Source organism: Ruditapes philippinarum, unplaced genomic scaffold (assembly GCF_026571515.1).
Source record: "Ruditapes philippinarum isolate M1 unplaced genomic scaffold, ASM2657151v2 ctg529_1_1_1_1, whole genome shotgun sequence".
Taxonomy (NCBI): domain Eukaryota; kingdom Metazoa; phylum Mollusca; class Bivalvia; order Venerida; family Veneridae; genus Ruditapes; species Ruditapes philippinarum.
In genome coordinates this window covers 52391-65028 of record NW_026865515.1, presented here as the reverse complement: position 1 = coordinate 65028, position 12638 = coordinate 52391, and the positions used below count along the sequence as shown (strand labels likewise).

Sequence of the window (12638 nt, the reverse complement as noted above, 5' to 3'; positions counted from 1 at the left end):
TAAACAGCATGTGTTCCAAATAACTAAGTAAAAGAGAAAATGGATTGATACCATAGCTCGAAGCTAACCTTTGGAATTTGGATAAGACTATTTTGTACAGGTAATTACATTGTATACACACCGGGCGGTTATCAAATATTGACAGCAAGACGCAGGTAATTATAGTATTTACCTCCCTTAGTTTCGCACGCCATTTGTAATCAGGCAAGGCGGCGAAGGTGAGGTGGCGAAAGACAACTTGTGCGGTAATATATTTCTCTGTTTAAGTAAAGATAATCTTAAAAGTTATATGTTATTTATTTTCAACTGGCTATACTGTATATACTGATAAGCCATTTTGAATAACATGGACATGTGATAAGTTATACCGTATTCATTTGTTTGGTGATTGATTTGGTTTTCACTAGGGGGATGCAAAGAGGAAGTAGGTCACTTTTTTTTTTTTTTTTTTTTTTTTTTAAAGACAGGGCTAAGAATTTCGAAAGATGAAACATTATAACACGTTAAAGGTATGCATGTATGAATAATATTACAGTAAGCCTAAAGCAGTTAAGCTTCACATTCATTTTTCAAAACGTGAATTTTTTTAATGTTCAATAGTTCATGCAGATTTGACTAATATTGAAAAAGAAAAAAGCTTCAAAACTGCGGTTTATGTCTAAATGGACTACATTAAGGCTATATCCTGGAATACAAGTTTTACTCCTGAAAAAAATACATAGGGGTCTAATCTACAGGAGATTAAAATAACATAAAATTGTCACTAGTCAAATGGACAATGCCTCTACTGTGTTTGAACCCTTTTACTGTTTAATGTGTTGTGTTTAAAACTCTTTTACTGTTTAAGGTGTTTTCTCAAATTTTAAGGGTATTGACAATTTGTGCTGGGGCTTGCATCACAATTAAGTTTAATTCTCAAGTATGAGTTTCCATTCACCGGATAATTAACAGCTAATATACAATTATTGTCTGGTTTTTGCAGTATTTTCATATTTTCACCCTTTTTCTGCTTCATGACTAACAAACATAATAAGGGTTTTTTTTGCATATTATAACCTTTTTTTTTGGTAAATTTATATCTTTATATTTAAAGTGCCGATTGCAATGTGTAGATTTCTTTCGTTGTTCACATAACAATATTTTAGACATTTTCACGTTTTCATGAAAATGGAGGCATACCGTTTTAAATATTTTATGCTGAAATCAATATGAATTACACTAAATAATTTTATGTATTTTCGGTTTAATTTCTGAGTATTTACGGAATATTATGTTGAAGTAGCTTTCTGAGGCTTTGTATTTTGCTACGAGCAGTGAAGGAAAATTGATATCAAATTCTTCAACGTTGCGAGTAGAAAAATACATAGCCTCAGAAAGCTACTACAACATAATTTCTTTTTATTATATTCTTTTTTGTTTTATTCAAAAAATAAAATGTAGTTGTCAAGAAATAAATTTATGACTGACGGATGAATATGTAATTCTTGCAAAGCCGGCCAGCCTTTAATAATTTTGGTTAAAACACTTGTTACTATATGTGACGCGCTCAGCGATTTTTGGCCCAATTGAGTTTTTAATCATTGTGAGAAAAACGCTTGTAAAGTCACGCGAGTTTTCATGTCTTAATTTTTAGGGTTTCCCTTCAAAACAGAGTATCTTTGAAAGTAGAAAGAATAAAATAAACTAAAAAGAAATAAAAAAAATACTTTTTGAACAGCCCTTCTCAGCTTCCACAATAAACATTTCCCAAAAATCTATATTTAGAATAAATACACTGTGTAAACTTAGGAGTCAGGTCAGCGAGTAAACACATGTAGATTCACTTCCTTTTACGTTGTGTTAAGTACTGCATATTTGGAGGTTTAAATAAATATAAAGGTATGTGCATATTTTATTATTTATGCTTTTTCTGTTCATTATTTTTTTCTGATATATTTTGAATATGAATAATCATCGTATTTTTACTTTAAACAATTAAATAAATGGGACCATGACACTTGAACTGGTTTATATAAAAAAAACATGGCCGGCATCTAGGTCAGGTTATGACAGACACATTTCTGGGATACATTGTTTATTGCACTCGATTTGTATTTGTCATGGTCTTTATAGAAAGTTATTGTTAACTTTTTTTCTAAATTAGACATTGATTTTTTTACAAAATAAATTGAAGTCAAGGCTGCAATAAAAGAAAAAAGAAAACAAAAGTTGGCACTTCATTTTTGTTTACAGTATTTTTTCTACATCACTATGACAAAAAATGTAATTGGACACATAACATATTTTGCAATTTGTTTACAATGAATGAGCTTGACATAGATCTACATCAAGTAGATTTATACTGTATAAAATATTTTAAAAAAAGGAAATATATGACAAGGCTTCAGTACAGGGATAACATTTCCTTTGCTAAATTGATCTTGAATTGTAATAGAAAATCATTTGTCAATAATTACAGTACTGCTGCTTTTGAAATACAATAAATATATCTAGTACTGTGATTGAAGATGTGACCATAGATAAAAATTAAAATGCATTTATTTTTATTAGCCCTTTGCCTTTGGTGGTATCTACAATAAATCATATTATATTCACATTACTCATACCACATGGCATGTTCTACCAGCAGGGTTTCCATTAAATTCCAAACATTGGCAGTCAAAGACTGCAAAATGTATGTAATTGGAAGTCACTTTGTAGGTAAAGAAGGAAAAGCATTACATTTTGGAAGCCAAAATCAAGGTGTAAATGACTCCCAAACTTTAATAACAGAAGCCCTGCTATCAGGATATTTTTAACATTCATGAGCCAGCACTTTTTGCTGATGAAATATTTTGTGTTGTTGTTTTAGGTCTGACAGCCAACATACATTTAAGATCTTCAACTTAGTTCATCAGAGTTTTGAAGTAGATAATATGATTATCCAGCATGTTGGAGCCATATTCTTCAAGGAAATGTACTTGTAAGTGTTTTGATACTTGGTTTAAAGATCAAATGATTTACTATATGAATGTAATCTTTGTATACATATGTAAATAATCATCATAAACTGACCATTCTCAACCCTTTTTATCAAATAATGGTATTGATAAATTTCCTGAAATGCAGTTGAAAGTAATGTAACTTATTTGCAATTTAGCATTTTATATATGATGTAAGATGAGATCTTAAAAAAATTGTTTTAAAATTACATAACTCTGTACAGTAACATGAACTAAATTTTAAGTTTATATTTAAAAATAATGCTGTATTGTTTTATGCAAATACTCTGTAAATAATGTTAAGCTGTTAAAAATATATATACATAATTTTCAGAAGACATAGATAGTTCACCTATTTGCTGATGAATATACTAAACTATTGTTGGAAATGAGGCACAATGTGTGACATAGTTCTATGCCCTATTGAGCACCAGGGTTATGTTAGAGTAAAAAAGACAATCACTTGTATCAACTGTACTGTATTGGTCAAGATAAAAAAACACTTCAATTGGGTAAGCATGTATATATAAATTTATGCAATATTCCACATTTTCTTTACTTTTGAAATAAAGAGTGCAGTGTTCCAACCACAATACATGCACATATGTAGATTCAGATTACTTTAGTCATGTTCAAGATGAATGTTACTGCCACTTGTACATGATATATAGACTGTAATATATTACACAAGAACTAACATGATGAACAAGACATTATATGAACCCAATAGCTGTGCAACACTTTACAACAATTTACTTATAGTTCAATTCTGTTCAGTCAAATATCATATACACTATATTGTAGTCAAATCATCATATACACTATATTGTTTCATTTATACTTATTCAGGTTTTTGTTATTTCAGGGTGGCATGTGAGAAGTCAATGACTTGTCTATGTTTGACAGTATACCAAAAGTGAATTACAATTTTATAGAATTTGTCTTTAGAAGTATCCCTGAAAAAGCTGAATACTACAGTGGCAGGTGTTACAATTTTTTTACTTAATTGTGAAACAAGTTTTATATATGAATCACTTTTTGCTTACAAAACCTGAAGACATATGAGGAGACATAGTTGCTATTACCCTGTTTGGGTCAAACCCTCAACATGGGGTTGAAAAAAAGACTATAATTCAAGGACACAAATGAACTCTCATTTGTGACTTCCCATGTGATTGCTAGAATCTGTTATTGTAATTGTTTTAAATTAATTGAAAATATTTCAATTTAAAAATAAACTAATATGTTATTCATATTATACAATTTAAAACACATTGATCAGAATATGAAACTGAAAATTTAGTCAGGAACATAACTAGTGCAAACCCTTTCTATTTTATTTTTTTTTTTTTTTGGTTAAAATTCTGAGACTTTTGAAGTTATTGTGAAAAGGAATATTTTTTATAAAATGCAATTATTTTAAATCATTCTTTTATTTTTGATTTTTTTTTGTTACCATGGCAACCAAAATACACCATTTTTGCAATCAGTGCATTAAAGAATATTTGTTTTGCATTGGATTCATATTTTATATGCTATCATGTTATAGATGTGCATTTTAAAGTTGACTAACTTAAGTTATGATATTAACCTTAATCATGGAAAAGTTACTGTAATTCTGAGAATTTAATTCTTATGTTTAAAGTTAATATCAATAACTATTAAAGGGTAAAATGAAAAATCCTTTTTTTTTCTGAAAAGTCTTTAATATTGTTGTCTTTTAATATAATATATGCATTAATTTGGTGATGAATTAATCATGTTAAGTGCAAAAATATTGCATTTGATGAATTTTTTTATATTTTTGTTGCCATGGCAACCGATTTTTTGAAAACAAACGATTGTTTTTATATCAAGATATTACATTATATTACACTAAGATGAATGGTCACTTAATTTTTTATTTTATTTTATTGTGTATAATTATGGAATTATTTCTAATTTGTATATACCAATAAAAGTTAAAAATGTAATTTTTGTTGTTATGGTGATGTCATACAAATTAGAATATTTCATAAAATATCAAGTATTTTTTTTAAAAATAATTGTTTCCAGCTATTCAGCAGATGTTGTTCTACCACAAACTAGTCATAACTCATTTTCGCCAAAATATCACATTTGGGCCAAAAATCGCTGAGCTTGTCACATATATAGTAACAAAATCGCCTATGATTTCAACTGATTATGAGTGTCACGTGACCTATTATGAGTTTGCGGCCCGGGCGGAGAACTAGTTATCAGCCTGCTGAACATGTGCACATGCGCAAACTGAAACAATGATGTCACATTTTACGTCATCAAACAGTTAACTGTCGAAGTGAAAGTAGGTTTTAAGTAAGAATCTCTTGATTTTAGGAGCTTAAGCGTATTTCGTACAAACAAAGTTTTATTACCATTGAAATTGAAAGAAATAATACGACACATTCATTCGGAAAAAAAATTAAAATAAAACTTGCTTCCAGATTCTAGAGTAGATCTAGTGCACTTTTAACACACAAAGTAAACAACTCTGTAGAAGTTACTGAACTGTACATACAATAGAAATGCAGACAGGAATTTCAACAAAAGAAATTTCAAAGTATTTTTATTTAGAAAAAAAAATGCTACTATTAGATCTACCAAGTGTATTAAAGACATTAATACATGACAGAGTAGGGCGGGAAGGTGATAATCGGCCCAGAAATGAATAATGCCCTCGGGCTGAAGCCCTTGGGGGCCATTATTCATTTTGCGGGCCGATTATCACCTTCCGGCCCTACTCTGCCGTGTATTAATCTCTTATACCCGTTTTCAAATGGAACGTTATACAAAGCTATTAAAGATCAGAACCAACGTCAAAATTGTCTGACACTTCCATATCTGGTACCATATTTGTCACTAACATAATACAAAAAATTTTCACCGTTGAAGCGTATTTGCGCTTCAAAATTTGCGTGTATTTTAGGGAGAAAATTTATAGGTATATAATAAATTTCAATATTATCTTTTCATATCACTGTTGTTTTATTTAAGTGTCCTAGTTGATGTATGATAAATTTTATGTATTTAGGCTCTTGGCCCTCAGTGATGTTAAATATTATACTCTGTACATTAGTGTCTATTTACCAAAAATGAGTGTTAATCGAATTTATATACAAAGCGTCTATTCCCTAACTTAGTAACTTTAAAAAAAAAAGAGATTACCCGTAATACCTTAAAACAGATTTATTGTACTTTCTTGCAGGAGTCAGCCAGTGACAGAGAGTTGCGACATTTATGTTAACTTGATATGCAGAAATGGCAAACAACCTGCCCAATGGTTTGTATTTATTTACCCTCTTTTGTTAGTGTATACATATAATTGTGCAAACAAAAATTTCAGCAAAATAAAAATCATGGTCAGTATAGCTAAGAATAAAAATAAGTTTACAACTAGTTTAGTTTGACTTTAGATGTTATTTTACAATTTATGGGGCAAAAATTAGGCCCTATTCCCCTTCCCTTTTAGTATACTTTTTTTTTTTATTCTAACTGCCTAAAACTGAAGAACCTTTTAACAATATCATATTTGAAATTTGCTTTTTTTTGCAAAATCCCCTTTTCTTCAAAATAACACAAAATACCCCTACCTGAGAACCCTGACTCAAGTCTCCTTTAAGGTAATTAGGACCCTGCATTATTTATGATACTTTTATTGGTATCTCAGGTGAGTTATTCATGGCCCATGATCCCTTTAGTTGGACTTTTATCACTTTGAATGTAATACTTTAAATTAACACTTGCCCCTCACCGCTGTGGGTTCGAATCTCAACAGGGACTTTGGATTCTTTCATGTGAGGAAGTTCTCCAGCTAGCTTACGCCAAGGAACGTCGGTGGTTCTACTCAGGTGCCCGTTCGTGTCTGAAATAATGCATGGAAGGGCACCTGAGGTCTTCCTCCACCAGTAAAGCTTGAACGTGGCATTATGACCTATACTGTGTCGATGTGATGTAAAACCCAAAACAAACAAACAAAACTTTAAATTAAGACAGGAAAATCAAAATTATTCATCCACTTATCAATCTATTGACCAAACTCAAAAAGTATTGGTTTGCCTCTACAAGCTTGGTCTTAAACTGAGTTCTCAGATTAATTTAAATTCTTAAAAAGATGATGTACCTGCTTGTTTTTCTCTAACCATTAACCACTTGAAATCTCGTGCCAGATTGAAAGGCATTTAGTATAAGGCACTGATGCCAATTATCTATATAATATGTTAATTGAAATCTTGTTTACTATTTGTCTGAATATATATGTAATACAATAAAAATAATGAAAGTTCTATTTTTTTCAGCTGCTCTAGCAAATATTGCATCTGAGAGGGACCTTAATAACATTTCCCAGTGCATTGGTTCTAATTGGGAAATGTTGGGACCTTTTTTAATAGAGAGAAACTCAAAGGCTATAGTAGATCAAATAAAAGAGGATCATAGAACCTGTCTACAACGTGTTTATAATTTACTCATGATTTGGCGTTCACAGACAGACAACCAGTCATTGGCTCGTTTATTTCACTTAATGTATCAAGCTGGTACATCCGTGACAGTTGATTGGTACGAAATTGCTCACAAACTCAATATTGATATACAACATATCCGAGCATGTAAGTTATATTTCTGAATTTTTTTAAATTCTTTTTTATGCAGCTAACTGTTTAGTATTTTCAAAAGAAAAATCGGTTTGCATAAAGTTTTAAATGATATAATAGTAGTTACCTTACTTTTATATAAGGTGTATTTTGATGCTGTTTTTGGCTTACCAAAATGCAAGAGCTATTGTGCTTTGTTTTCAATGGTTGATACTATGTCTTCTTGTAGTTAAAAATCATAAACAATGGATGTCTATTCGGCAACTACATTGTACTAAGTCAATAGCTGTAAAACATCCTTGTCTCCCTTTAAAGGCATCTTGTATACTCACATAGCACACATTAGGCCATCCTTAAAAAATGTTTGTTTGCAGTAACCCGACCAAGAATTTTCAAGGTGGGTAGGTAGGTCGATTTTTTTTTTTTTATTGAACTATACTCCCAAATAAACATGGAATTTCAAAATGCTGGACAATATATGCTTTGATAATCTGGTAACAATTAATAAATTGATAACTGAATTCTAATTTAATAAGAGCTACATTTTATTTCTTCTATTAACCTTTAACAGAACGAAAACAAAGCACAAGGCATAATTTTCTGATTCAAAAAAAAATTTTTTTTATCCAGACCATGAAAAAAAATTTAGAGTAGGGGCAAATTTTGTGAGTCGGTCGCGTTACTGCAAACAAACATTTTTTTAAGGATGGCCTTATATTGTAATTTATTTTTAGGGCTCTCGTTTGGTAAAATTTGGGGCCGAATATCGGCCCCATTCCCCCACCAAAAAGGTGTGTTTTTTTCCCCCTAAAACCGAAAAAAATCCCCCTTGAAATCCTTGAAATTAATTTTTAACGGGCATAGAAAACGCCGATCGGCGAATGCATATTCCGCGTACGGCAACCGGAAATTAGTAAGTATTCCGCGAACGGCAATCGGAAATTAGTATGTATATATAAATAAAACGTTCCGGACGGGTTTTAGCATTCCAACATGTCGCACAATTTCAAGTTGTACCGCAAAAAAAGAACAGAAACAGGGTTTTACATCTCTTTGAAATTTTAGGGGTCCAGTGGATGCACAGCCTAGAAAAGTAGGGGTCCAGGCCTGAATTTTAGGGGTCCAAAATTATTTTCACTATAAAAGACTATGAAGACCACTCTATTTTGCTTAAAATCATTTATTTACCCTGTAAGAGATATGCATGTATATTGTACTGTTTTCATAAGAAGTATATGATTTCAATATCTTTTATCACTAGGTTTTTTTATAGCCCTTTAGTAGCCCTTTACAATAATATCATGTGCTATTTCCAAGGCTTATAAGTCTGTGAGTGGCTGCAATGTCAAGTTTTTGTAGCATATTTTGTTATTGATAAGGTGATTACACCAACAGACTGAAAATTTGTACTGATCTATTTGTAAATATTTTAGCTGAACTAGTAAACACACAATATATTTTTAGCTGAACTAGTAAACACACAATATATAACTTTTACAGACCAGTCAGCTAAATATGTTGTGTTTTTAAAAATATCATATAACAAAAGGATGACGAAACCGCTTTTGCACCTCCTCATAAGTTGGGACATACTTGATGTCCCAGTCATAAGTTAAGTTCGCCGAAACCATTATATTTATAACACCAACGATAATAACATACCCAGCGACTTAATTTCTATAACACTATGAAAATAAGTTTGCAAAAAGCACTGCCTTTTTTATTATCGCCGTTCATGTACAAATTACATTCGCATCGACATTGGATACGCTAACCAATAGTAATTGCTTGTTATAAATAGTCCGTCTAAATATAGCAACAGAAAAACCAAAAACAGCTACCTAAAATAGATTTTACGGTAAACGTCATCAGTTACTGTAGCTTGCACGATAAACGTCATCAGTTTCTGCAGCGGGCACTTGCAAATAGCATGCGCAGTAGATTTCAATTATGTCAACTTCAGAAATAAACAATGCAAGCATTTTCTGCTCACTGTATTAGATTTAAATGGAATTTTGTGAGCTTCGAGAAGAAAGAGATAAAATCATGTCGGGCCAGAAACAATAATATCTATTGTCTAGGATTATTTTTGTGCGTACATTTGGACGCAAGTGGATAACTTATATGAGTACATGTCAAAATTTATGCGTATAGGGACGCAGAATTCTGCGTCCCGTAAAACCCTGCAGAAATATTTCATGAAAGAAGCTTAATGATGTTTATTTGTTAACTGAATCTTACATTCACTTTTTTCTGTTTTTTTTTTCTGAATTAATTTTCCTCTGTGGAAATTCCCCTTTGGATGAAAAATATTTGAAAATCATGCAAAATTCCCCCCCTGCATGGACCCTGGCCCCAGTCTCAAAATGCTGACGAGAGCCCTGTTTTTTAAAAATTCATGAAATACTAATTTTATTTGTTTGATAGTAAGTAATTTTATCCATATTGTGTATATTTTATTATTCGACTCTAATCTATGATGTAACAAAATAAAGTCAAAATAAATATACAAGTAATTATTGACCCAATCTTTTAGACTAAAAGGTCTTTTCAGGGGTCCAGGCAGGAGTTAAAGCCCCTGGAAGTCTGTGTGTTGATATATTTCATTTTTACTACAAATATATTCACTACAAATATATTTATCATACTTGAACAATGTAAATGTGCATTGACGTCAGGGCTCTGTCTGTGATAAAAAGTGTTCCATGTTACAAATGTAAAAAAGCACCTCTATTTATGAACTGTAATTAAGCAGAGATCATTTGTGAATAAACAGAGTATTCAATACATCTGTTTCATGCTTCTTAAAGATAAATACATAATAAAAGAGAACATATTTATTTGTAATTATAAGAAAGTCCAAAATTTGTCAGATTTTGATGTTTGTATTGTTTTTACATAAAAATATAGCAATTATTTTTCAAATTATCTTATTTTTCAGGCAGTCAGCTGAACTTCTAGCCATGAAAAGGATCAGCAAAGAAAGAAGGGGGATTTGCAACCTGCCAACTTTGATGAAGAAATAATCAGTGCAAGTTTAAAGGGATGATAAATAAAATTATGTTTTATTCCAGAAGAATTTGTGTGTAGTATATTAAGCTGACTGTTTAGAGCCTTTGGACATTAATCATTAGATAAAGAGTGAAGACTAGAAAAGTAGAGAGAAAATTGTAATGTTTTTGATAATGTGCGTGTACATGTAACTGTATTGTAAACTGTGGCAAACTATTAAAAGGCATATGACATCAGTGCAGTTTCTCACAGAGAAACGTGTAATATGTGGTGAACTTTTTACAGTCATGTGATATCAGCGCTGTTTCTCACAGAGAAACGTGAAACTGTTGTTAATTATTTACAGACGTGCATTATTAGTGCTGTTTCTTACAGGAAAACATGTAATCTGTGGTAAACTATTTACAGTCCTGATATCAGTGCTGTTACTCACAAGGAAATGTGTAAACTGTGATAAAGTAGTTACAGACATATGATATCATTGCTGTTTCTCACAGGGAAACATGTAATTGTGGTAAACTATTTACAGTCATGTGATATCAGTGCTGTTTCTTACAGGGAAAGGTGTAAACTTTGGTGAACTACTTACAGTCATGAGATATCATTGCTGTTTCTTACAGGGAAACATGTAAACTGTGGTGAACTACTTACAGTCATGAGATATCATTGCTGTTTCTCACAGGGAAACATGTAATTGTGGTAAACTATTTACAGTCATGTGATATCAGTGCTGTTTCTTACAGGGAAAAGTTTAACTGTTGTTAATTATTTACAGACATGCATTATTAGTGCTGTTTCTTACAGACATGTGATATCAGTTCTGTTTCTCACAGGGAAACGTGTAATTTGTGGTGAACTATTTACATTTATGAGATACCAGTGCTGTTTTTCACAGGGAAACATGTAATCTGTGGTAAACTATTTACAGTTGTGATATCGGTGCTGTTTCTCGTAGGGAAATGTGTAAACTGTGGTAAACTGTTAACAGTCGTGTGATATCAGTGCTGTTTCTCTCAGGGAAATGTGTAATCTGTGGTAGATTATTTAAAGCTATGAGATATCATTGCAGCTTCTCACAGAGAAATGTGTCATTAAGGTAAATTATTTACAGTTTAGTGAAAACAGTCCAGATTTTCTTTAATGGAAACTCGTTTAATAGACTGCACTGATATTGTACTGAAGTACCATTACACAGCCAGCAGTGCCTTCTTGTACACTGAGGTAAACTACAATGATATAGTTTGTGAAGAGTTTTTCAAATTTTATATTGTTACATCATATGCGTAGTTTAATGGCCCATTATGTCACAGAAATGCTTTTATTAGTTCCCTACCGGTTCTGGAGGGGACTTTAGGTGTACTGTCTGTCCATACAAACGTAAAGATACTTAGGTGGGTATGGGAGCAATAGGTAACAGTAAATTTCCTTTGATCCTATTCATTCAGTAAGCTCTTATTTGGCTAAAAGAACAATAGAGAGAACAAAAGAGTAGCCAGTTAAATACCAATCTTTGAGCACATCCCTCAATCCGTCCATACACAAAAGGGGATCTCGTCATAATACAAAAAGTACTGAAAATATTTTTATGAAACTTGATATATGGGTAGATGGCAGTCTTCAGCTCCCTCAGGGAACTGTTTTCTGAGATCGCTTAAAAGATCTTTTGGAACTTGCAAAAAATTTACTTAGATAGAAAATGTTGAAACATTAGTTAAACATATTCATCCTGAGAAAAATTGGCTCTTTCTAATTTATGTGTATAAATACTATTCCTTACTAGCAGAAAACTAACACATTATATATACAGTCAGAAATAAAGTACTACAAATTTTGAATTTTTTTGTATTCATGTCCTTCCACAAATGGCAATTATTGTAAGTGGACTGGCCCTTGAGGGAATGTTGCTGGGGGTTCTTAACTAGTAGTTTATTTTCGAGCTTGTATACTGTGAAAATTTGTTTTTGTTTTAGGTCACCTGTCACAAAGTGACAAGGTGAGCTTATCTGATCACAATTTGTCCGGTGTCTGTCTGTCGTCC

General features: G+C 31.7%; 1 protein-coding gene and 1 long non-coding RNA gene across 2 annotated transcripts; both read left to right on the top strand.

Annotated features, from left to right (window-relative positions):
• The first annotated feature begins 176 nt into the window (after positions 1 to 176).
• Positions 177 to 12213, top strand: LOC132729417 (uncharacterized). The gene is made up of 4 exons (XM_060715190.1): positions 177 to 245; positions 6205 to 6279; positions 7295 to 7603; positions 10530 to 12213. Exons 2-4 carry the CDS (start codon positions 6258 to 6260, stop codon positions 10547 to 10549), a joined length of 351 nt encoding a protein of 116 aa, XP_060571173.1. The 5' UTR covers positions 177 to 245; positions 6205 to 6257; the 3' UTR covers positions 10550 to 12213.
• On the top strand, positions 1921 to 4246 carry LOC132729419 (uncharacterized). The gene is made up of 3 exons (XR_009625617.1): positions 1921 to 2962; positions 3316 to 3493; positions 3847 to 4246. It is a non-coding gene; the product is annotated as an uncharacterized LOC132729419 (long non-coding RNA).
• Positions 12214 to 12638: the final 425 nt, after the last annotated feature.